At 67.0% G+C, this 22466-nt stretch overlaps 1 protein-coding gene across 3 annotated transcripts in view; it reads left to right on the plus strand.

Moving 5' to 3' along the window:
- NFIC (nuclear factor I C) overlaps positions 1–21761 on the plus strand; it is a 48516-nt gene extending 26755 nt beyond the window's left edge. Inside the window, exons 3-11 of one of the 3 annotated variants that reach the window (XM_082330913.1) lie at positions 3694–3765; positions 4299–4373; positions 4528–4651; positions 4808–4932; positions 9125–9253; positions 9367–9551; positions 11487–11646; positions 13283–13368; positions 15584–21761. In XM_082330913.1, the coding sequence (XP_082187039.1) occupies positions 3694–3765; positions 4299–4373; positions 4528–4651; positions 4808–4932; positions 9125–9253; positions 9367–9551; positions 11487–11646; positions 13283–13368; positions 15584–15601 (974 nt within the window). In that variant the 3' untranslated portion in view covers positions 15602–21761. The remainder of the gene's footprint in view (positions 1–3693; positions 3766–4298; positions 4374–4527; positions 4652–4807; positions 4933–9124; positions 9254–9366; positions 9552–11486; positions 11647–13282; positions 13369–15583) is intronic. The other 2 variants (XM_082330914.1, XM_082330915.1) reach the window with 2 other exon arrangements.
- The last annotated feature ends 705 nt before the right edge of the window (positions 21762–22466 follow it).

Raw genomic sequence — 22466 nt, forward strand, 5'->3', positions numbered from 1 at the left:
CTGTGGGCTGGGGGATGCTGGGGGTCTGGCAGAGAGGGGCGCCCACATCACGCCACCCCCGCAGCCTCGCCCACCCCTGGCCCTTGCAGTGGGGCCCCTGCCCCACAGCCCTCGGGCTCCCTCGGGTCTCCGGATGTCCCCCATCCTGACCAGGCTGTTCACTCTGGGCCCTAGTGATGCACACTGGGGGAGAGGGCCAGCCAGAGGCACCGGGGGAGCCGTGCGTTGCCCCTGGGTAGGTGCTGGGGCTGCACTGCGACCGAGGGAGAGACGGGGGGCAATTCCCCAGGGGACTTAGCCCCGAGCTGGCCCCAGGGGAAACTGAGGCACAGGACAGGAGCCTGCAGGCAGCAGTCCAGAGCCCTGTCCCATCTCCTGCCCTGTCACCAGCAGAGCTGGGGGGAGAGGAAAGCTGCTGCCCTCACCGGGGGGCCTGGGCCGCGCACGCTGGCGCCAGCGGCTCCAGCCTCTGCGCCTGCGCCCCGCGCCGCTGCCGGTAACACCGTGCCCTGTTACCATCAGTGCTCAGGCACAGAGCCAGGGCTCTCCCGCAGCCGCGCCAGCCCTGGGGGGCAGCGGGCCTGCAGGGACCCCCCCCCCAGGGCTGGCCCCGCTACCCGGGGGTCGTTCCCACGCGCCAAGGCCGTGGGGAGGGAGTCGCCATGGGGCCGGCGGCACCCTGCCAGCCAGCGGGGCCGGGGTGCTGGGGATCCATAATTCAATGGGTGGCATCAGTCCAGGCTGCCAGCGCGGCCGGGAGCCCGGGCAGCCCTCACCCCCCGGGGCACACACTTTGCTATTTTTAAAAGCGATTGGATCGGCCTTTTTGGGCACCGAGTGCTCTCCCCCTCCACACCGGGGGGGACCCCGGCACTGAACCCCTCCCCGCTGGGCTCCCTGCAACGCGGCAGCAGGGTCCCCACGCCTCCGTCCCCCATCCCGGCCCCGGGGGGTGCGGAGGGTGCAGGATGCCCCCCATCAGCGAGGCTGGGGGGCGCGGGGGGCTCCCCAGGCTTCTTTCGCCTTCCCCGTGCAGCCGAGCGACTTGTTGGGTGCTGGCTTTGGTCCCCCCGCAGAACGTCCCTTGGGGGGAGCGAGGCCGCAGACGGAGCCCAGCGATGCCTTCGCCATTTTAGCGCACACCAGCCGGCCGCAGGCAGCCGTCACATGGCGGTGAGAGCAGAGTTTGGCCCGGCTGCGCCGCGCCGGAGGAGGCAGCCAGAAATCTGCTGACGAGCTCGCCCGGCCCAGCCGTGAGGATTGCCAGCAGCTGGGGGGGGTACCAAGCCCACGGCCCCCCATCCTCGCCCCCGCATGCCTCCATCAGCGGGGACACGAGGGTGCCGGGAGGAGACGGTCCAGCTGCCAAACCTCGGAGCTCGGGAAGGTCCCCGGCACTCCTTGGGGTGCCGTGGCTGGGATTGGGGTGCTTGGGTTGGGGGGAGGCCCCCGCGGTGCCCCCCGGGAACAGGGGTGGGTGGGGTGGCATCGGCGGTGCTGGGTCAGGGTGATGCTGGTGGGAGGGTGCGGGGGCACAGGGACACGGGGGGCACCCACAGGGATGGCGAGGGTACCCAGGGTGAGCGAGTGGCCCGGCCGGGTGCCCTGGGGGGGAACAGGGGCCAGGCTGGGGCAGCTTTGGGGAGAAAAAGGGTTGTGCCAGGCGTACTGGTGGAGCAAAGGTCCACGTGGAGCATCTTGGGGTGAGGAGGGGCCATGCGGGGTATCCTGGGGTGAGCCAAGGTCCCTGCGGGGCATCTTGGGGCGAGCAGGGTCGCTGCAGGCTATCTCAGGGCGAGCAATCGTGGGAGGTCCCGTGGGCCGAGCCGAGGGCCGCGCGGGGCACCTCGGAGGCCACCGGGTGAGGGCACGGCCCGGGGGGCTTCCTAGTGGCCAAGCACCCCCGGGAGCAGGCAGCCGGGTGCCATCCCGGGGGCGAGCGGGGGGCCAGGGAGCCCCAAGGCGATGGCGGGGGGGACGCAGGGAGCCGGGCCGGCCTTGGGGCTGTAACCGCGAGACACCGCCCTGTGCCTTGGCCGGGCTCCACTGCTAACCACTTCCAGAGCCGCTGCGAGATTTGTTGTTTTAAGAGGTGAGGAGGGGCCGTGTCCGGCTGCGCGGTGCCCGCGGGTGCGCGGGGGGTCCCTGCCGCCGCTCGCCCCCTTCCCCGGCTCGCTTGTGCCCCGCTCGCTCCCACCGCCTGCTCCCGCGTGCTTGGGCACACGGCAGCGTTCAAAATAAGGGGAAAAAAAGGGAAAAAAAAGAAAGATGGAGAGAAGGGGGGGGAAAAAAACCCCGCGCTCATCGACGGGGGAATTTCTGCTCCCTAAAATGGCTGCCTGGAGGAAGCCAAGTGTGCGGGCAAGCGCACGGGCAAGCGCACGGGCACGGGGCTGGCTGGTGGCGGGATGCGGCGTTGGGGCGGGATGCCACAGGGCCGCCGGCATGAAAGGGCTGCCAGGCCGGCGCGGGGAAAGGGTGGGGAGGAACACTGGCAATTGGGGAGGGAGACAAAATGGCTGCGTTCGGCGTCGACGTCAAGCGGCCCCGGGGGTGGCGCGGGCGGCGCATGGGGGTGTCAGGGTGGGGGGCGGCGCGGTCCCGCTGCCTGCATGGCTTGGCCTGGCCGGCCAAAAATAACCGCCCCAGGAGCCGCGCGTGCACGAGGGACTGGGGGGGGGGGGAGCACGGGGAGGGAGGGAGAAAAAGGGGGAGAAAAAAAGGAAAGAAAGGGAAAAAACCCCAAGCCGCGGCAGGCGGGCTGGCAGCGGCAGCCGCTCTGTTTTGATGGTGTTGTTTGGATTGTCGCAGCCCTTTCCCGGCATCAGCCAAAGCTGCGAAAGAGAACCGCCGAAGGCCAAGGGGTGGGAGGAGGAGGAGGATGGAGGAGCGGGAGGAAGGACAAAGAGGGGGGGAAATAGACGGCGAAAGTTTTGGAAAAGCTTTGGGAGCAGCCGGGTGAGGGCCCCGCGGCTGAGCCTGCGCCGGGGAGGAAGGATGCTCCCGAGCGCGGCTCAGGCCCCGGTGGGGCGCGGGGAGCCAGGCGGTGTGCCGGCCGTGCCGTGCCGTGCCGTGCCGTGCCGTGGCAGGGTGTGCCGGTGCCGCTGAGCTCAGTGTCTGAGCCGGGTTATTTTTAGCTAAGACAGAGCGGGGACTGTGGGGGCTTCGGGGGTCGGAGCGGGTGCTGCCCCGGGGCCCTGCTGCCCTCCGAGGGGCTTGGGGGAGGCAGGACGAGGTGCAACAGGGCGGCGAGGGCGATGCCCAGCCGCGGTGAGGGCGATGCTCAGCCGCGGTGACGCTGCGTGGTGGAGCAGGGATGGGTCATGGCGGCGGCTGGAGGGAGGAGAGGAGGCAGGAGCGGGACCCGGCGGCCATCACCCTGCCTCGGGGCAGGTCGAGCACCGTGGGTTTCCCTCCTGCGGGGAGCACTGCCTGTATCCTGCATGCCAGCACGGGGGTGTCCCCGTTCCTGTCGCCGGCAGAGGGGCTGCGGGGAGGGACACTCGGTGGCTGGGGACGTGCTAGCTCGGTCGTGGTCCTCCTGTGGGGTGGGAGCCACCAGCCAGACCATGCCTCAGTTTACCCCCCCGCAGCAGAGCGGCGAGGGAGGCTGCCGGGGCAGTTAGCCGGCAGGTCTCCCCGGCTTGTACCGGCATGGGGTGGCTCATCCCGGTGTTTTTTTTCCTCTTGCAGATGCAGAGCAGAGCAGCAGCCCCCGGACGGGCATCGGCTCGGACCAGGAGGACAGCAAACCCATCACGCTGGGTGAGCGAGGCGGGCAGGGCTCCGGCAAGGGGTCGAGGGACATCCAAGCCCGTCCCCAGGGTCCCTGCGGCGGAGGCAGCGGTCATGCTGTCCGCGCTGGTGGCTCCCGCCGGCTGCTGCGGTGCCCCTGAGCCCGTCAGCCACTGCCTGGCGCCTGCAGTGATCTGTGCATGGCCTCAGCCTCGTCCCACAGCCGGCAGAGCCCCGCCGGGGCCATGTCCCTTGGGGACAGCAGCCGCCATGGGGGTCCCACGGTGGGGGTGCAGCCCCCAGCCCTGCTGGTGCTCTCAGCCGCAGGGAAACTGAGGCACGGAGCAGCCCCCGGACGTCCTCGGCAGAGGGGACCGGTCAGGGTGGTCCCATCCCTTGCTGGGGGAGGGAAGTGGAGCGAAGCCGGCTGAGGAGGGGGGCGGGTGGCCTTACGGGGGATTTGGGGACGTCGGGGTGCCCTCCAGCACCGCCACAAGACAGCGCGGAGCAGGAGGAGTGGTCCTGTCCCGCCCTGGCAGCGCTCCCTCCTCTCTCCCGTGCAGATTCGACAGACTTCCAGGAAAGCTTCGTCACCTCGGGGGTGTTCAGCGTCACCGAGCTCATCCAGGTGTCCCGAAGTGAGTGCCACCATGATGCCACCACCCCTCTGGCTGCCTGGGCAAGGCGGCACCCCGACAGCTCCCCGATCCCCGGGGCTGCGGGCTGGGGCTCCCCTCCCTGCCGGGTGGGGGGCAATGCCAGGCCCCCCCTCATCCCCCTCTCTCCCCGCAGCGCCGGTGGTGACGGGCACGGGGCCAAACTTCTCCCTGGGGGAGCTGCAGGGCCACCTGGCCTACGACCTGAACCCCTCCAGCACCGGCATGAGGAGGACGCTGCCCAGCACCTCCTCCAGCGGGTAGGTGCCACCGAGGCGACGCCAGGGCGATGCCGGGGCGATGCCGGGGCCGGCCTGAGCACGGCCGCGGGCCGCTGGCCATCTCGCCGCGGGGGAGACGGGGGGCGGGCCGAATCCTGCGGCGGGCTGGCGCTGATCCCTTCCCTGCCCCGCCAGGAGCAAACGGCACAAGTCGGGGTCCATGGAGGACGACATCGACACCAGCCCGGGGGGCGAGTACTACACCTCCTCCAACTCCCCCACCAGCAGCAGCCGCAACTGGACAGAAGACATGGAAGGGGGTAGGTGCCTCCCTATAGGAGCCGCCCTATAGGTGCCTTCCTGCTGCTATAGGGCCCCCCAGCCAGCTCACCGGGTCTCTACGGACACCGCTGTCAGACCCCGCCGGCAAAGCCCGGGCACTCTGTGTGTGCCGTGGCGTTGCTATAGGGCCCCCAGGCCAAAGCGAGAGCTGGCTGTAGGTGCTGTGGTGTTGCTATAGGGCCCTCAGGCCAAAGCGAGAGCTGGCTATAGGTGCTGTGGTGTTGCTATAGGGCCCTCAGGCCAACGTGAGAGCTGGCTACAGGTGCCATGGCGTTGCTATAGGGCCCTCAGGCCAAAGCAAGAGCTGGCTATAGGTGCTGTGGTGTTGCTATAGGGCTCCCCAGCAAGTCAGTGCTTCTCTATGGGGGCAGTGGTGTTGCTATAGAGCCCCCCAGCAAGGCACAGGCTCTCTATAGGTGCTGTGGGGTTAGTACAGAGCCCCCCATTAAGTCACAGGCTCTCTATAGGTGCCATGGTGTTGCTATAGGACCCCCCTGCTTAGGCACAGGCTCTCTATAGGTGCTGTGGGGTTAGTACAGAGCCCCCCATTAAGTCACAGGCTCTCTATAGGTGCCATGGTGTTGCTATAGGACCCCCCTGCTTGGGCACAGGCTCTCCATAGGTGCCACGGTGTTGCTATAGCCCCCCCCCCCCATTTAGGCACAGGCCCTCTGTAGGTGCCGCGGTGTTGCTACAGGACCCCCCCCCCCCATTTACGTACGGGCTCTCTATAGGGTGCTCTCTCTCTCTATATATATATATAGGTGCCATGGTGTTGCTATAGGACCCCCCTGCTTGGGCACAGGCTCTCTATAGGTGCCATGGTGTTGCTATAGGACCCCCCTGCTTGGGCACAGGCTCTCTATAGGTGCCACGGTGTTGCTATAGGACCCTCCTGCTTGGGCACAGGCTCTCTATAGGTGCCACGGTGTTGCTATAGGACCCCCCTGCTTGGGCACAGGCTCTCTATAGGTGCCACGGTGTTGCTATAGGACCCCCCTGCTTGGGCACAGGCTCTCTATAGGTGCCACGGTGTTGCTATAGCCCCCCCATTTAGGCACAGGCTCTCTGTAGGTGCCGTGGTGTTGCTACAGGACCCCCCCCATTTACATACGGGCTCTCAATAGGGTGCTCTCTCTCTATAGGTGCCATGGTGTTGCTATAGGACCCCCCTGCTTGGGCACAGGCTCTCTATAGGTGCCACGGTGTTGCTATAGCCCCCCCATTTAGGCACAGGCTCTCTGTAGGTGCCGCGGTGTTGCTACAGGACCCCCCCCATTTATGCACGGGCTCTCTATAGGGTGCTCTCTCTCTATAGGTGCTCTCTATAGGGCCAGCCCAGTGCCCCAGCCCCACGCCGGCCTCTCCCAGCTCCCCGGCGGCCGCTGGCGCTACGGCCAGCTTGCTTTCTTGCTTGGCATTTTTTTCCCTTTCCTGTCTAGACAGCCCCAATTAGCTGCTCATTAAGAAAAGGGGGGGCTGGGCTAATTAAAGCGATGCTGCGGGGCTGGCACTGCGGCTCCCACGCCCCGGGGCACCTTGGCTTGGCTCTTATCCTGCCTCCCCGCACCCCCGACGGCAGGGCAGGATCTGTCCCGGCCCCCCAGCCCTGCCAGAGCCTGGGGGTGCCCGGCCGGGGGGGGCTGGAGGCCCCGATCCTGGGGGTGCCCGGCCGGGGGGGGGCTGGAGGCCCCGATCCTGGGGGTGCCCGGCCGGGGGGGGGGGCTGGAGGCCCCGATCCTGGGGGTGCCCGGCCGGGGGGGGGGGCTGGAGGCCCCGATCCTGGGGGTGCCCGGCCGGGGGGGGCTGGAGGCCCCGATCCTGGGGGTGCCCGGCCGGGGGGGGGGGGCTGGAGGCCCCGATCCTGGGGGTGCCAGGCCGAGGGGGGGGCTGGAGGCCCCGATCCTGGGGGTGCCCAGCTGGGGGGGCTGGAGGCCCCGATCCTGGGGGTGCCCGGCCGGGGGGGGGGGCTGGAGGCCCCGATCCTGGGGGTGCCCGGCCGGGGGGGGGGGCTGGAGGCCCCGATCCTGGGGGTGCCCGGCCGGGGGGGCTGGAGGCCCCGATCCTGGGGGTGCCCAGCTGGGGGGGCTGGAGGCCCCGATCCTGGGGGTGCCAGGCCGAGGGGGGGGCTGGAGGCCCCGATCCTGGGGGTGCCCGGCCGGGGGGGCTGGAGGCCCCGATCCTGGGGGTGCCCAGCTGGGGGGGCTGGAGGCCCCGATCCTGGGGGTGCCCGGCCGGGGGGGGGGGCTGGAGGCCCCGATCCTGGGGGTGCCCGGCCGGGGGGGCTGGAGGCCCCGATCCTGGGGGTGCCAGGCTGGGGGGGGGGGCTGGAGGCCCCGATCCTGGGGGTGCCCAGCTGGGGGGGCTGGAGGCCCCGATCCTGGGGGTGCCCGGCCGGGGGGGGCTGGAGGCCCCGATCCTGGGGGTGCCAGGCCGAGGGGGGGGCTGGAGGCCCCGATCCTGGGGGTGCCCGGCCGGGGGGGCTGGAGGCCCCGATCCTGGGGGTGCCAGGCCGAGGGGGGTGCTGGAGGCCCCGATCCTGGGGGTGCCCAGCTGGGGGGGCTGGAGGCCCCGATCCTGGGGGTGCCCGGCCGGGGGGGGCTGGAGGCCCCGATCCTGGGGGTGCCCGGCCGGGGGGGGCTGGAGGCCCCGATCCTGTCAGAAGGAGGCTCGGGGACAGCGAGTCCTGCCCCAGGACGATGCCCCACGTGTGCCAGGGACTGTGCCCCATCCTGCCCTACCCCGGGCCCCATGGGGCCGGTGCTGGGGGGGGCCGGGGGGGGGGGCAGGAGGGTCCCTGGGGGGAGACGGAGCCCCCTCCCCGAAGCACGGCACGCGGGCGGGCGTGGCGGGAGGGAGCCGTGCAGGGGCGTCCCTGTCCCCCGCTGGTGGCCTGATCCGCGGCGGGGGCGGCGGGGGGGCTCAGCCGGGGCGGCGGGGGGTTATGGCAATCCCGTACGGGATGTTCTGGGAAATCCTCCTAACCCCCGGCTGAGAAGGGGCTAAACCCATTACCAGGCCCGGGCCAACTGGCCAGAGCTAAAGCCACGGTGGCGGGGGATTAACGCGCCCGCTGCCCCCTCCCGCTCGACCCTGCGCCCCGGGGCGGCCCTCGGAGAGCCACGCGCTGCGTGGGGGTCCTGGGGGCCGGGGCCAGGGGAGGTGGGTGCCCGGGGGGGCTGCAGGGTGACGGGGGCACCCGTGGGGGCAGCCGGTTCTGCACCCGGGGTGGGCACACGCACACACGCAGAGCTGTGTCCACCTGCGTGCACGCACGCGTGCGCTTGCATGCACGGTTGCGCACACACGCACGCTCCGGCTGGTGCCTGTGCATGAGCACACGCCTGCACACACATCTGCGTGTACACGTCCTCACACAGTCCTGCTGGTGCACGCACGCGAGTACACACGCATGCACAGACGCAGGTGTGTGCACACTCATGCACACCCGTATGCTGGTGCACACACACATGCACACATACACACAGGTGTGTGCACACTCATGCACACCCATATGCTGGTGCACACACACATGCACACATACACACAGGTGTGTGCACACTCATGCACACCCGTATGCTAGTGCACACACACATGCACACATACACACAGGTGTGTGCACACTCGTGCACACCCGTATGCTGGTGCACACACACTTGTACACATGCGCGCACACACACAGGTGCGTGCACACTCATGCACACCCGTATGCTGGTGCACACACACGTGCACACATGCATGCACACACACAGGTGCGTGCACACTCGTGCACACCTGTATGCTGGTGCACACACACATGCACACATACACACAGGTGTGTGCACACTCGTGCACACCCGTATGCTGGTGCACACACACGTGCACACATGCATGCACACACACAGGTGTGTGCACACTCGTGCACACCCGTATGCTGGTGCACACACACGTGCACACCTGCGGTCCACCCCTAGAGATGCCCACACGCATGCGCACCCTCCTGCACACGCACCAACGTGCACGCACACGCATGCTCACACCCACGCACCCTCCCCAGGCCCAGCCTGTCCCCAGGGCCCCCCTTGCCCCAGGAACAAGCGCCCCAACCCCAGACCGTGCTGGCAGCAGCCCCGGGACGTGGGGGTCCCGTGGTGGGTGCCGGGGCGTGACGCTGTGCCCCGCTTTCCCCAGGCATCTCCCCCACCGTGAAGAAGACGGAGATGGACAAGTCCCCCTTCAACAGCCCATCGCCCCAGGACTCCTCGCCCCGGCTGAGCAGCTTCACGCAGCACCACCGTCCCGTCATCGCGGTGCACAGCGGTGAGTGTCCTGGCAGGGAAACCAAGGCACGGAGCAAGCGGACGAGCGGGCGAGGGGCTGGGGCAGCGGCAAGCTCGCAGTGACGCCGGTGGGTCTACTGCTCTCGCCCGCAGGTATCGCTCGAAGCCCACACCCGTCGTCTGCGCTGCATTTCCCCACCACCTCCATCCTCCCCCAGACGGCCTCCACCTACTTCCCCCACACGGCCATTCGGTACCCGCCTCATCTCAACCCGCAGGACCCGCTGAAAGATCTCGTCTCGCTGGCCTGCGACCCGTCCAACCAGCAGCCCGGACCGGTAAGGATCCGGCCCCATCCCTGCATCCCATCACCGACCTCGCCGTGGGGCACCAGGGGCTGCCGCCAGCCGGGCTGCCAGAGGGGCATCCCCTGGATCGTCTGCCGCCACCGCCGTCACCACCACCACCACCGCCGCTGCATGGGGGGGATCGGGGTGCTCCGGTGACACCCGGGTGCCGGCGCCCAGCCCGGTAGGGTGTTCCTACCTCTGCGGTTGGGGCTGAGCGGCTCCGGCCGGTGCCTTGCGTTGGTTCGGGAGCGCCGCTGTGCCTGGTCGGCGTTGGCACCTCGTTTCTCCAGCGATGGAGGTGCCGTCCCCTGGCTCAGCACAGGACGCCGCCACGTAGGGGAGATAGGGCGGTGGGTGCCGGGGCTGAGCCGTCAGCCGGGACTGGGGGTGCCTGGTGGGAGCGGGGCGTCCGACAGGGGATGTGTGACCGCCGCCGAAGAGCCACCGTCCGCCAGCGTGCCCGGGAGAGCGATGGGCTCCGTGCGCCCCATCCGCCCGCGCAGCCGGCCAGTGACCCGTCAGCTGCGCCGTGTCCCCCAGCGTCCCTGCGGGGGTGGCAGGGCCACGCCATGCTGCTGTGTGCCTTCCCTCACCCCAGCACCCTGCACGCCCAGCACCCCGCACGCCCAGCACCCCATGCACCCAGCACCCTGCACACACAGCACCCCGCATGCCCAGCACCCCATGCACCCAGCACCCTGTGCACACCGCATCCCACACACCCAGCACCCTGCACACACAGCACCCCACACACCCAGCACCCAGTGCACCCAGCACCCCGTACACCCAGCACTCCATGCACCCAGCAACCCGTGCACCTCACACCCCACACACCCAGCACCCTGCACACCCAGCACCCAGTGCACCCAGCACCCCGTACACCCAGCACTCCATGCACCCAGCAACCCGTGCACCTCACACACCACACACCCAGCAGCCAGTGCACCCAGCACCCCACACATCCAGCACTCTGCATGCCCAGCACCCAGTGCACGCAGCACCCTGCACAACCATCACCCTGTGCACCGCGCACCTCATGCACCCAGCACCCTGCACATCCAGCACCCAGTGCATGCAGCACCCTGCACAACCATCACCCTGTGCACCGTGCACCTCATGCACCCAGCACCCTGCACACACAGCATGCGGTGCACTCAGCACCCAGTGCACCCACACCCTGCACACGCAGCACCCCGCACACCCAGCACCCCGTACACCCAGCACCCCGTACACCCAGCACCCAGTGCATGCGGCACCCTGCACAACCATCGCCCTGCGCACCACGCACCCCATGCACCCAGCACCCCACGCACTCACCCCCCCCCAGGCTCCCTTTGTGCCCGAAGCTGGGGGCCGGGGGTGGCCACATTTCTGCCCCCGTGCCCCGCGCCCCGCTCTGTCCCCCGATGCAGAGGGTCTCGGGGACCCCTCTCAGCTCTGCCCAGCACCTGCCTGCTGCCCCTCACCTGCGAGGCCTGATGCCAGGGTGAGGGGCACGGCCGCTCTTCCCCGGCACAGCGGCTCAGTGCCGGGCTGGCAGAGGCCGGATTTGGAGCAGCCCCCCGCCAGATCCTGGTACAGGAGCCTTTGAAGGCCGGCGCCGCGCCACTGCTGCGGGGTGCCCCTTCCCCACAGGTGAGCCTCCCGCCGCCGCGGAGAGGGGGGCACAGCGCCCCGGCTCTGGCATGCGCCGCCATGGGGCATGGCCCCCTCCCAGCCCACCCCGAACCCCCCTGCACCGCCGTGATTTCCCTGTCGCCAGCGCCGACCGTTCAGGGCTGCTCTGAGACCCAACAAACTCGTGTCAGCAGTGAGGGATGCTCCGTGCCCGTGCCGGGCGCTCACCGGGCCGGCTTTGCCGGTGCTGCGCGTGCTTCCTAATGGCTTGTGCTGTTTGTTTTTCTGTCTGTGTTGTGTCCCCAGTTAAATGGAAGTGGTCAAGTGAAAGTGCCCAGCCACTACCTGCCCACGCAGATGCTGGCGCCGCCACCTCCCCCCGGCATGCCCCGCTTGGCCGTCTCTCCTGACACCAAATCCACCACGACAACTACCGAGGGAGGGACGACCTCACCGACATCACCCAGTAAGCACCCCGCGGCGCCCACCCCTCTCCCCGGCCCGGCTGGCCCCCTCCTCTCACAGCCCCCCCAAGGTTGTCCCCCCCCCGTCTCGGTGCTGCTGGGGGGATGTTGGCGGAGGTGGCCTCCCCGCAGCCGGGGAGAGGGCGGCAGCCGGCACGCAATGAGTTTGCTGGGTCTCAGGCAGGTCGGAGCGGGCAGGGTTTGGGCAGGCAGCTGTTCTGTCCCCCAAGCCGGGGGCTCCCGCGCTGGTCCCAGGGACCGGCCCGAGCCCCACATCCCTCTGAGATGGCTGGGGGAGCGGGAGCGGAGCTGCGATGGGGCTCCCCCGAGCCCGTGTCCTGCCCAAACCCCCCCGGCGTGGGCAGGGCTCGTGGGGGAGGCTGATGCCTCTCTGTGCCTCAGTTTCCCCGCTGTCGGGCAGCGGCGGTGCTGCCGGTGACGCGGGGACCAGCCAGCACGGGTGCGGCGCTGGGGCTGGGGGCAGCATGCCCGGCTGCAGCGCACGGCGCTGCCGTCGTCTCGCTGCCACAGGGGTCCCCGGCACTGGGGACCCCGAGCTGAGCAGGAGCTGTGAAGCGACGCGGGTGCAAGGACTGCGTGAAGCCCCTCCGGGGCCCTCGGCGGGAGGCGCCAGCAGGGCCTTCGTTAGCAGCGGTGGCTGGCAAACTCGTCCCCCTCCGCTCCACCTCGGGGGGCTTTGGCCAGGAGGATTTTGGGGCACTGGGCCGCAGAGGGGAGACGCTGGTGTCGCCCCTGGGCTGGCATCGGGCCGCGTGCCGCAGTGGTGGGACGCTGTGCCATTGCATTGAGGGGGTTGTCCCTGTCCCCGTCCTGCTGTACCCACGGGGGACACCTCCTGGTACCCCGAGAGGCTGCCACGTCCCCACGGGGTTGAGCCCTGCCCGGGGGCACCGTCCCTGGGGGACAGGCCACTGCTGGGTGCTGCCAGCTGGCCGGCGGGCATCGAGGTTATGTGGCGTGAAGAAATCAAAGCCTGGCCGATCTGGAGGAGAGAGCTCGGGGTGGCGTGGCCCGGCCAGTGACGGGGCCACGGCCACGAGGAGGGACCGGGCAGTGCCAGTCCCCCCCAGGCTCAGGGAAGGATGCGCGCGGGGGACACTGGCTGTCCCCAAGGGGCGCAGAGGCCAGCTGGCTGCGAGCCCCCCGGCAGCACCCTGCCTCCAACGGGGCTGAGCCCAGGAGCTCGGCGGGGCTGGGGGGTCCCGCTGCCGAACCCCCAGCTGGGGGTGGAGGTGGCAGCGGGGGGCCGTGGCCGAGTGGAGCTGGTGGCTCCCATCGCACTCGCCCTGCTGCTTGGGAAGCCGCAGCGCCAGCACGGCAGGGGAGCACCCGTCTGTGCCTGCACCCCGGGAGCATCCCGCCACCCCCAGCCTGCCGTCGCCCCGAAACCGCCCCTCCAGCAGGGCACAGGCAGAGGCGGCACCGCCCCGGGCGCAGCACCCCTGGCCTCCGCTCACCTGCGGCCGGGGTGCAGCCAGGGACATCACCCGGCTGCCAGCTCCGGGTGCCCGGGACGCCCGTCCCAGCAGTGCCAAGGAGCGGGCCCGGCTTGGCCCCGGGGGGGACGATGGCGGTGCCACCGGCAGCCCCGTTAACGAGCTCTCGTTTGTTCCCCAGCCTACTCTGCACCAGGCACGCCCCCTGCGAACCGTTCCTTCGTGGGATTAGGACCAAGGGATCCTGGGAGTATCTATCAGGCACAGGTGAGAGCGGGGATGCTGCTGGGGGGACCCTCCTGCCCTCGCCCCGGGCACCGCCGCCGTGGCATCGCCGTGGGCATCGCCGCCGTGGGCATGGCCGTTGCGGGCATCGCCGTCGTGGGTATCGCTGCCATGGTGTTGCTGACATGGGCGTCACCATGGCATCGCTGCCGTGGTATTGCCACACTGTGGGCATTGCCGCCGTGGCTGTTGCCACGATGGGCATCGCCACCGTGACATCACTGCTGTGGGCATCGCCACCATGGGCACGGCTGTGGCAGGCATCGCCGTTGTGAGCATTGCTGCCGTGGCATTGCTGACGTGGGCATCCCTGCCGTGGCACTGCTCCAGTGGCACCACTGTCATGGGTATTGCCACCGTGGTCATCACTGCTGTGGGCATTGCCACCGTGGGCATCGCTGCCATGGGCATTGGCACCTTGGCATCACTGCCGTGGGCATCGCTGCCGTGGGCATCGCCGCTGTGGGCATTGCTGCCATGGGCGCTGCCACTGTAGGCATCACCACCATGGCATCGCTGCCCTGGCATTGCCACTGCAGGCGCTGCTGCTGTGGGCGTCACTGCCTTGACATCGCCGCTGTGGCCATCCCCACCATGGGCATTGCCACCACGGCATCCCCACTGTGGGCATCGCCACCCGGTGCCCTGGCCTTGGGCGCTGCTGGTGGCTCGGGGCCACCAAGGGTCCCCCAGGGCAGAGGGAGGTCGCTGCCATGCCCGCGCCTGGCACCTTGCTCTCCTCTCGCCAGGCTCCAGCTGTGCCCCGCTTGGCACCACAGCACAGCCGGGCTGCCCAGGTGCCCCCAGCATCCCCAAACGAGGGGCACCGGGGCCGTGTGCCCCCTCTCCGGGTGGGCACGGGCACCCTGCTCTCGCCCGACTGCGCCCACCATCTGCTCCAGCCGCAGCGGGATGTGCCGTGCGCCTTTTCAGGGGCTTTTCATTAGTCCTGGGTATTTTTTAACTGGTAGTTGGTGAGCCGGCGCCAGCGCCGTGGGCAGTGCCACGGGGCCAGGGCAGGAGTGCCAGCACCTTGCCTCACTTGTGATATGAGTTGGCCAGCCTCAGCGGTGCCAGCAGGGGCAGCTTCGGGAGGCTGCGGCCCTGCCCGGCGGGTGACGCCAGTGCCGGGGCAGCGGGATGGGTGTGTGGATGGCGCCGTGCCCGGGGCACCCTGAGGTGCTGCACCCGCTGGGGGTGAGTACTCGGGGTGCTGAGCCGTGCCGTGGGGCACCCAGAGGTGCTGTGCTGTGCCAGGGTGCAAGCACTCAGGGACCGTGAGCTGTGCCGTAGGGCACCCCAGGGTGCTGTGTTGTGCCAGGGTGCAAGCGCTCGGGGACTGTGAGCAGGGACACCCAAGGGTGCTGTGTCGTAGCAGGGGGCAAACGCTGGGGGCCCGGCTCTGACCACAGCCCCCTGCCCTGCCTCAGTTTCCCCAATCCTACGCGTGGGCAGAGCACCCCGAGGCATTTGGGTCCGTAAAGAGGAGACATGGGGCAGTGCCAGGAGAGCCCTGGGGGAGCAGGGTGCCAGGGTCCCTGCACCCCCCAGCCCCCCGGGGGTCACGGCCACTCGCAGCCCCAGGACCGCAGGGTCCCTGTCCCTGTGCACGTCTGTCTGGTCACGATCCGGGAGCCTCCCCAGGGCGCAAGGATGCTCTGCATGGGGAAACTGAGGCACGGGGAAACGAAGCAGTGTCCCGCCTCCCCGGGAGGGGTAGCTGAGACCTGCTGCTCTTGGGTCATGTGTGGCGGGGCCGGGAAGGGTTAAGGGAAGCGGCGGCCCAGAGCTGTCTCGTTGCCAACAGAAACCAGACATGAGGTAATCGGGGCCGAACTTGAACTTGGGGGTGGGGGGGAGACAATGGGAGGGTGGCAGGGGGCCACCCCGCAGGGTCACCAGCCCTGCCACCCCCCTACCCGTCCCCAGGCGGGACCGTTCCCCGGGGAGCGTCGCCTTTGCCGCGGAGGTGCAGAGGGAGCGGCCACCAAGGGGGACACGGGTGGCCCCGGCGCAGAGGACTGACAAACTCGGTGCAGGAATGGGGGACAGCAGCCCCCGTGCGGGGCGGCAAGGCGAGGCGAGCAGGGTGACGGCGTGGGGACAGCCGTCCCAGGGTGGGGGGGACACGCTGGGGGGACGGAGCGGCTCCGCGGCGCAGAGCAGTAACGCCAGCCTCTCTCTTCTCTCCCGGCAGTCCTGGTACCTGGGATAACCGCCGCCGTGCCGCCCCTTCGCCTCCCTTCTCCTCTGCTTTAGGCACCCCCAGAGGAACATCCCCGTCCCCGAGCACCAGGCCCAGCCTTGCGGTGACGACGGAGAGCGTGGACTCACGACGACGACGACGACGACGACGACGATGACAACGACAAGCAAAACCCACACCTGAAGGAAAGAGCGAGGGAAAGGAAGAAGGAAAAGGGTCAAACTTTTTTAAAAAGGAAAAACAAAAAAATACAAACAAAACAACAACCCATCCCAGGAGGACCTCCCCCCCACCCCGGCGACGCGCCAGAAAACAAAGAAACAGAAAAAAAAAAAGAAAAAAAACACTATTATTTGCCCCGTCGGCCGGCACCGCGCCGAGACCTGACACAACTCGTGCCAGCAATGCCTCCCGGAGCGGCTGCGGGGCTGCAGCGCCAGAGCCCTGCCGGCCGCTCGCCGGAGGGTCGGATATGCAAGTGGCTCTTGACTCTCTCATTCTTGCCTCTATGTGAGTAGAAAAGATCAAACCCCCCCGCCGCCCCCCCCGGCCCCACGCAGACTCTCGGGGGGCCCCGGGGCCGGGGTGGGGCGCGGCGGGGTGGGGGGACGCCTCCCGCCGCCGGTTCCCAACGGCCGCAGTCGCGCTCGCCGTCGGGGCGATGTGATGCTCCGTGCCGTCAAAGCGCCTTGGGGATGGGTGACGCCGTGTCGCGGTCACACGGTGAGGTGGTGATGCGGTGACGTGGTGGTGCGGTGGCACGGTGGCCGGCTCGGCTTGGCGCGAGCGGCTGTCACAGGAGGATGGGGCTTGGGGCTACGGAGGGTGCGTGGGCACGGCTGGAGACGGTCACGGCGGCAGTGGCACCCCGATTCCCGTGGGGACACAGCGTGGGGACGCTCCCACCACGGCCCCAGCGGGAGCCGGGCTGCCACCGTCGCGCCGGGCACCGGTCGCCATCTCTCCGCAATGCCTTCCTCGCCCCTCAGCGTGCACCGGCCCTGTCCCCACGCGTCCCCACGTGTGTCCCTGTGTCCCCCTGCGTGTCCCCGCGCCCGGGGGAGTCCGCGGGGGCCGTGGCGGGGGGCGTGCGTCCGTGTGTCTGAGCTATGCATTCCTGTGGACAGGTACCAGGTGGATGGCGAGGAGAGGGTGCGCTCGTGTTGCACATTTTGTAGGAAATGCACTTTTAAGAGGGAATCGTCAAAAAAAAAAAAAAAGAAAAAGAAGAAAAGAAAAAAAAATCACAAAAAAGGAGGAGGAGGAGGAGGAGGAAGAGGAGGAGGAGATGGAGCCCCCGGCACTGGCTTGCTGGGACGGCTGGTTTGGGGTTTTTTGGGTTTTTTTTTTTTTTTTTAATAAATACAAAAGGATGGAGAAAAGGAGCCCGAGCGAGGGCGAGGGCAGAGCCAGCCCCACCGAGCCCCCGGCCCCGCGTCAAGTGCCTGAACCGCGGCGGGGAGGGGTCCCGGCACCCCCGGAGGAGCCCCCGGCCGGGGGCAGCACTGGAGGGAGCGCCTGGCCGTCCCCGTCCCGCGCGGTGGCGGCGTGGCCGGGAAGGGGACGCGGGCACGTGGCAGTGCCTTAGAGCAGAGGGACCCACGCGGTGGCCGAGGCGAGGAGGACGATGACGAAGGCACCCGGCATCTCTGGCGAGGCGATGGCGGCCGCGGTGGCGGCCACGGAGGAGACTGGTCCCAGGCGCGTCCTCGAAGGGACCCCCACGCCGCAAGGGCCACCCCACGGGTGATGACAGCCACTGTGGGATGCCCGGGAGCAGGGGACGTCGCTGAGGCCACCGCTGCCACCCTCCTGGCCCCTTCCCCTGGCACCCAGAGCTGCCCCGTGGACCACCGGCATCGCAGCCCCCATCCCACCGGCCCCCCGCTCCGGCCCGCTTCCCACCTCCCCGGGGACGGCGCAGCGAGGCCGGATCCTGCCCGCCCGCGACGCGGCACCGGAGAAAGGGCTGACGCAGGAAATCCCGGGAGACGAAAAAAAATAATCAAAAAGGACAAGAAAAGGAGAAAACCCACCAAAAAAAAAAAAAAAAAGGAGGAGAAAAAAAAAAAGCAACCAACAAAAAAAGCGCTTGGCGGAGAGAGAAACTTTTTTTTTTAAAGATCTGAGAAAAGAAACACATGGGAAAAAAAAAAAAAGAAAAAGACAAAAAAAAAAAAGACAAATAAACTGCATGGTGCTTTAACAGGATCTGGTGACCTGGCTCAACCCAGCCGCGGATGGCTGATGCTGTGCATGGCAGACTGTATTAACCGGCTCTACCTTCCCCCTTCAGCAACAGAGAAAAAAAAAAAAAGAGGAAAAAAAAAACCGACAAAAATTCTGTAGAAAAGAAAAAAAAAGCCGTATAAAAAAAAAAAAAAAAAAACGAGGAAAAAAACAACAAAAAAAAAAAAATCCATGTTTTCCTAATTTGCACGAAATTTTATACCACATGATGTGCCTTGCCTTTGAAGACTAAGTATTACCGGACCCGATATCAGTGCGAGGGAGTCGCTGCATGCCCGGGGCTCCCGGGGGGCCGGGGGGGCCGGGGGCGGCCGCCCCCTCCTCGCCTCCTGCATGGCTTCTTCTCGGCCGGAAAAGTCCCTTTTCTCTCTCTTCTTCTTATTTTTTTAACCAATTTCCCCCCCCCCCCCTCGGAAAAACGTCTTCCAGTTGGTAATACCGATGCATCCTCTGCGCCAACACACCGGAATATGCAATAGCCGCTCGGCTGCGCCGGCGAAGGGGGGTCCAGCCGCGGGGGGGTCGCGGGGGGCCGGCCACCCCTTTGCTTTGCCTCTCCTTTTTTTGGTTTGTTGGGGTTTATTATTATTTTTTTTTTTTTTTTTCCCTTTTTGGGGGTTTTGAGTTTGGTTTTCTGCTTACAGCAACCAAAGGCAGCGAGGCGGGAGGCGGCAGGGACCCCCCCCGCCATTAACGCTCGGGGGAGCGCAGGCGGCCGGGCGCGGCGGGATGGACGAGGCCCCGCGGGGAGGCCGAGGGATGGAGACCCCCATGGGGGCCCGCAGCGTCCCCCCCGCTTTGGGGGCACCCCCCCCCCCTTTTTTTAATTGGTTTTGAGTGGGGCGCAGGGCCAGGAGGGCTGAGCCCGGCTGCTCTCGTGACAGGAATGGAACCGTGTGAATGTAGCTGTGCCCCCCCCCCCCCCGCCAAGGGCTGGTGTCGGGGGGGGTCGCAGCCCCCTCCCCACCTCCGTCCCCGTCGGCTTCTTCTCCGGGGGTCCGGCCGGTGCAGCGGGGAACAGGCAAAGTCCCGGCAGGAGCTGCCCTCTCGCCGTCACTTCGCCTGGTCCCTGCTGTGCCAACCGCCGAGCGGGGTCCCCACACCCCCAAAAAATCTCAAATTTGCCTTAAAAACCCAAGCGTCCCGCCGGCCGGAGAGAGAGACCCCCCCCATCCCCCCCCAGGCTGAGGACTGCCGTGGGTTGTGACACCGATGGGCGGGTGGCACCGCGCGTCGCTGCTGCTTCGTAATGAAGAAACGTCGTCGTCAACATTTTTTTTTTAATTCTTAATTTTTTTTTTTTTTTTTTGGATGTCCAAAAGTATTAGTGGGGGATTTTGGGGGGGGGAAGGGGTCGCGTCCTGCCGGGGTCTCGCCCAGGCTTTGTTGGGGGTCCCCCTTTGGGGTGGGGGGAGCAGCCCTGGGAGCTGCAAGGTGCAGTATTGATTTCTGCAAGGACAATGCAACGCGGGGAGCGGGAGGTCGGCGGCCAGGCGGGGGAAAAGCAATGGAAAAAGGAAAAGAGAATGGGGGGGGGGGGGGGGAAAGAGAAAATTGTCAAAAAAAAAAAAGAAAAAGAAAAAGAAAAAAAAAGGGTTTTAAGGCTAGAACAGGATCAGCTCAAAGCAAAAAAAAAAAAACAAAAAAATATTAAAAATAAAAGCATTTCTCAGCGGTGACCGGAGCGACAGCCAGCGGAGGGGGGAGCGGGGGGCGAGGGGCGCTGGCGTCCCTCGGGCCTGGCCCCCCCCGCCCCGGGGAAGCCCCCGGCCCCACGGGGGCACCGGCTGCGCCCCCCGCCCCCCCCCCGTCGCTGCCTCCCCCCCGGGGCCCGCGGAGCCCCCCCAAACCCGCCCTCGGCAAGAAAAGCACCTTAAAACATGTTAAAAGGCAAAAAATAATCAACTCGATGCCCCCCCCCCCCAGCCTGGAGGGCGGCAGCGGGGGGGGGTCGGGCCGGGGGGTTCCCTTGGGGGCCCGGGGACCCCCCGCCGCCCCCGGGGTTTTGCACTGCGCCCCCCCCCCGCCCCCCGGCCCTGCCCAAAGGGAATATGCAACCCCCGGCCCCCCCGGGGGGCACCGGCCCCTCCGGGGGCACGGGGGGGGGACGACCACTAATTTTTATTCTTTTTTAATATTTGTTTTGAATCGTTCTCCCTTAGGTTTTGGTTTTTTAATCCCCTCGCGGCCTCTGGGTTCGGTGGCCACAGTCGGGGTGGGCGCAAAGCAAGGGGGGGGGGGGGCCCATCCCTGGGGATGCTCTGGGGGGATCCCCCCCCATCCTTGGGGATGCTCTGGTGGAGGCCCCCCCATCCCTGGGGATGCTCTGGGGGGATCCCCCCCCATCCTTGGGGATGCTCTGGTGGAGGCCCCCCCATCCCTGGGGGTGCTCCAGGGGGGGATCCCCCCATCCCTGGGGATGCTCTGGTGGAGGCCCCCCCATCCCTGGGGATGCTCCAGGGGTGCCCCCCCCATCCCTGGGGATGCTCCGGGGGGGGGGGATCCCCCCCATCCCTGGGGATGCTCCAGGGGGGACCCCCCGAGAAGATGGGGCCGGGGTTGGGGGGGGCCTCTCGACAATCACCGCGCCCGGGGCTCCCGCGGGGGTTTCATGCACTACAGTCTCTCCTAGAGGGTTTTTAGTCGGGCTCGTCGGCTTAAAAGAAATTAATTAAAAATAGTCCTTGTGACGTATAAATAAAAAAAAAAAATAACCTGTACATATATATATATCTCTCTCTCTCCACATATATATATATGGGGCTGCAGGGGCCGGAGGTGGGCGCGGGTCCCTGCGGGCCGACACACAGTTAAGGTACTTTAAAGCGCAAAGGAATATATATATATATATATAAAACCCTATATATATATATATGTCTTGTTTGTTGTTGTTTTGTTTCTTTTTTTTTGTTGGTTTTTTTTTTTTGAGTTGGTTTTTTTTGTTGTTGTTTTTTTTTTTTGTACTATGAGTTTGGAATTGCTGCTTTCTGTCCCCCGGGCTCCCGCCGCCGGCTGGAGCGGGCAGCACCCATGGGTGCCCCCCTGCAGCAGCATCCATGGGTGCCCCCCTGCAGCAGCACCCCTGGGTGCCCCGCGGGCAGGCGGGAGCGGAGGTGGAGACGGGAGAGGAGGAGGGGGGGGACGACCCCCTCCCCATCTCCCACCTTGGGCAAAGAGCGGCAAAAGGAGAGAAACCGCCCCAAAAAGGCGTCGAGGCGGCAGCCGGCAGGCCCACGCCTCACACCCATACCAAAAATCCCGCCGCAGTGCCTCCGCGCCGCCGGCTGCCCTCGCCCGCCTTTTCGGGGGGTCCCCCCTCCCCGCCCCGCGGGGCGCTGGGTGGGTGCCCCCTCCCTCGCAGTTATATTTTATTAGTTAGCCGGATTCTCGCTTCTCGCTTGCCGCAGCCGTTACACACCCGCCGAGCGCACCAGGGCCGCCAGCGAGGGCCGGGACCCCCCGGCCGGGACCCCCCGCCCCAGCCTGACCCCCCCGAGCCCCCGCTCGCCTCCCTGGTGCTTCACGATATTTGATTATACCGTTGTACGCAGCCATTACCGATAGCCGCCGCTCCTGCCTACATACCAGTTACTGACCGTGACTATGGATTTGGGGTTTGTTTCTTTTTTTTTGTTTGTTTTCTTTTTTGTTTTGTTTTTTTTTGTTTCGTTCTTTTGTTTTTGTTTTTTTTTTTTTGTTGGGGTTTTGTTTTTTTTTTCCCCCCTCCCCTATGCAAAAAAGAGAAAAAGAGACAAAAAAGAAGAAAAAAACAAAAAAGAAAAAAACTGACAGACAAAAAAAATGATTAAAAAAAAGAAAAGGAAGAAAAAAAAAAGACAAAAAAAAAAAATGTATAAAAATTAAACAAGCTATGCTTCAACTCCAGCCCGCCTCCGCCCTTCCTTCGCTGCCCCTGGGGGAAACTGAGGCACAGCACCCGGCCTGGGGAGGAACTGGGGGGGCACTGGGGTGTACTGGGGGTACTGGGGTAGAGCCATCCTGGGTGATGGGTGCCCGTCACCCCGGAGGGGGACCCCCACCCGTGGGTGCTCACGGCCCGGACGAGGAGGGTGGTGGAGGCGGGAGCAGCAGCACCCGGGGTGCAGCCGCAGCCGTGGGCTGGCAGGGAGGGGACACGCGGGGATGGGGACACCGGTGGGGACGGGGACACGCGGGGATGGGGACACCGGTGGGGACGGGGACACGTGGGGACAGGGGCACCGGTGGGGACGGGGCCACCGGTGGGGACAGGGACACGCTGGGGACGGGGGCACCGGTGGGGACAGGGACACCAGTGGGGACAGGGACACGCGGGGACGGGGGCACCGGTGGGGACGGGGCCACCGGTGGGGACAGGGACACGCGGGGACGGGGGCACCGGTGGGGACAGGGACACGGGTGGGTGCAGCCACGGGCTCACGCGGCGATGCCGCCACCTCCTCTGCATCAAGACCTTTTCCACGTGACATCACCACCTCGGGCACGTGACATCATTGCCCTCACCCGTATGACATCGTTGGCCGCGGTCCCCATCGTCCCGGTCCCGCAGAGCTGCTCGGGCCCGCCGGGGGTGCCGAGGCCGGACGCCCCCTGTGACAGCCGGCGGTCCCCAGGCACCCCGGGA

This window comes from Platalea leucorodia (assembly GCF_965183815.1).
Source record: "Platalea leucorodia genome assembly, chromosome: 21".
Lineage (NCBI taxonomy): Eukaryota > Metazoa > Chordata > Aves > Pelecaniformes > Threskiornithidae > Platalea > Platalea leucorodia.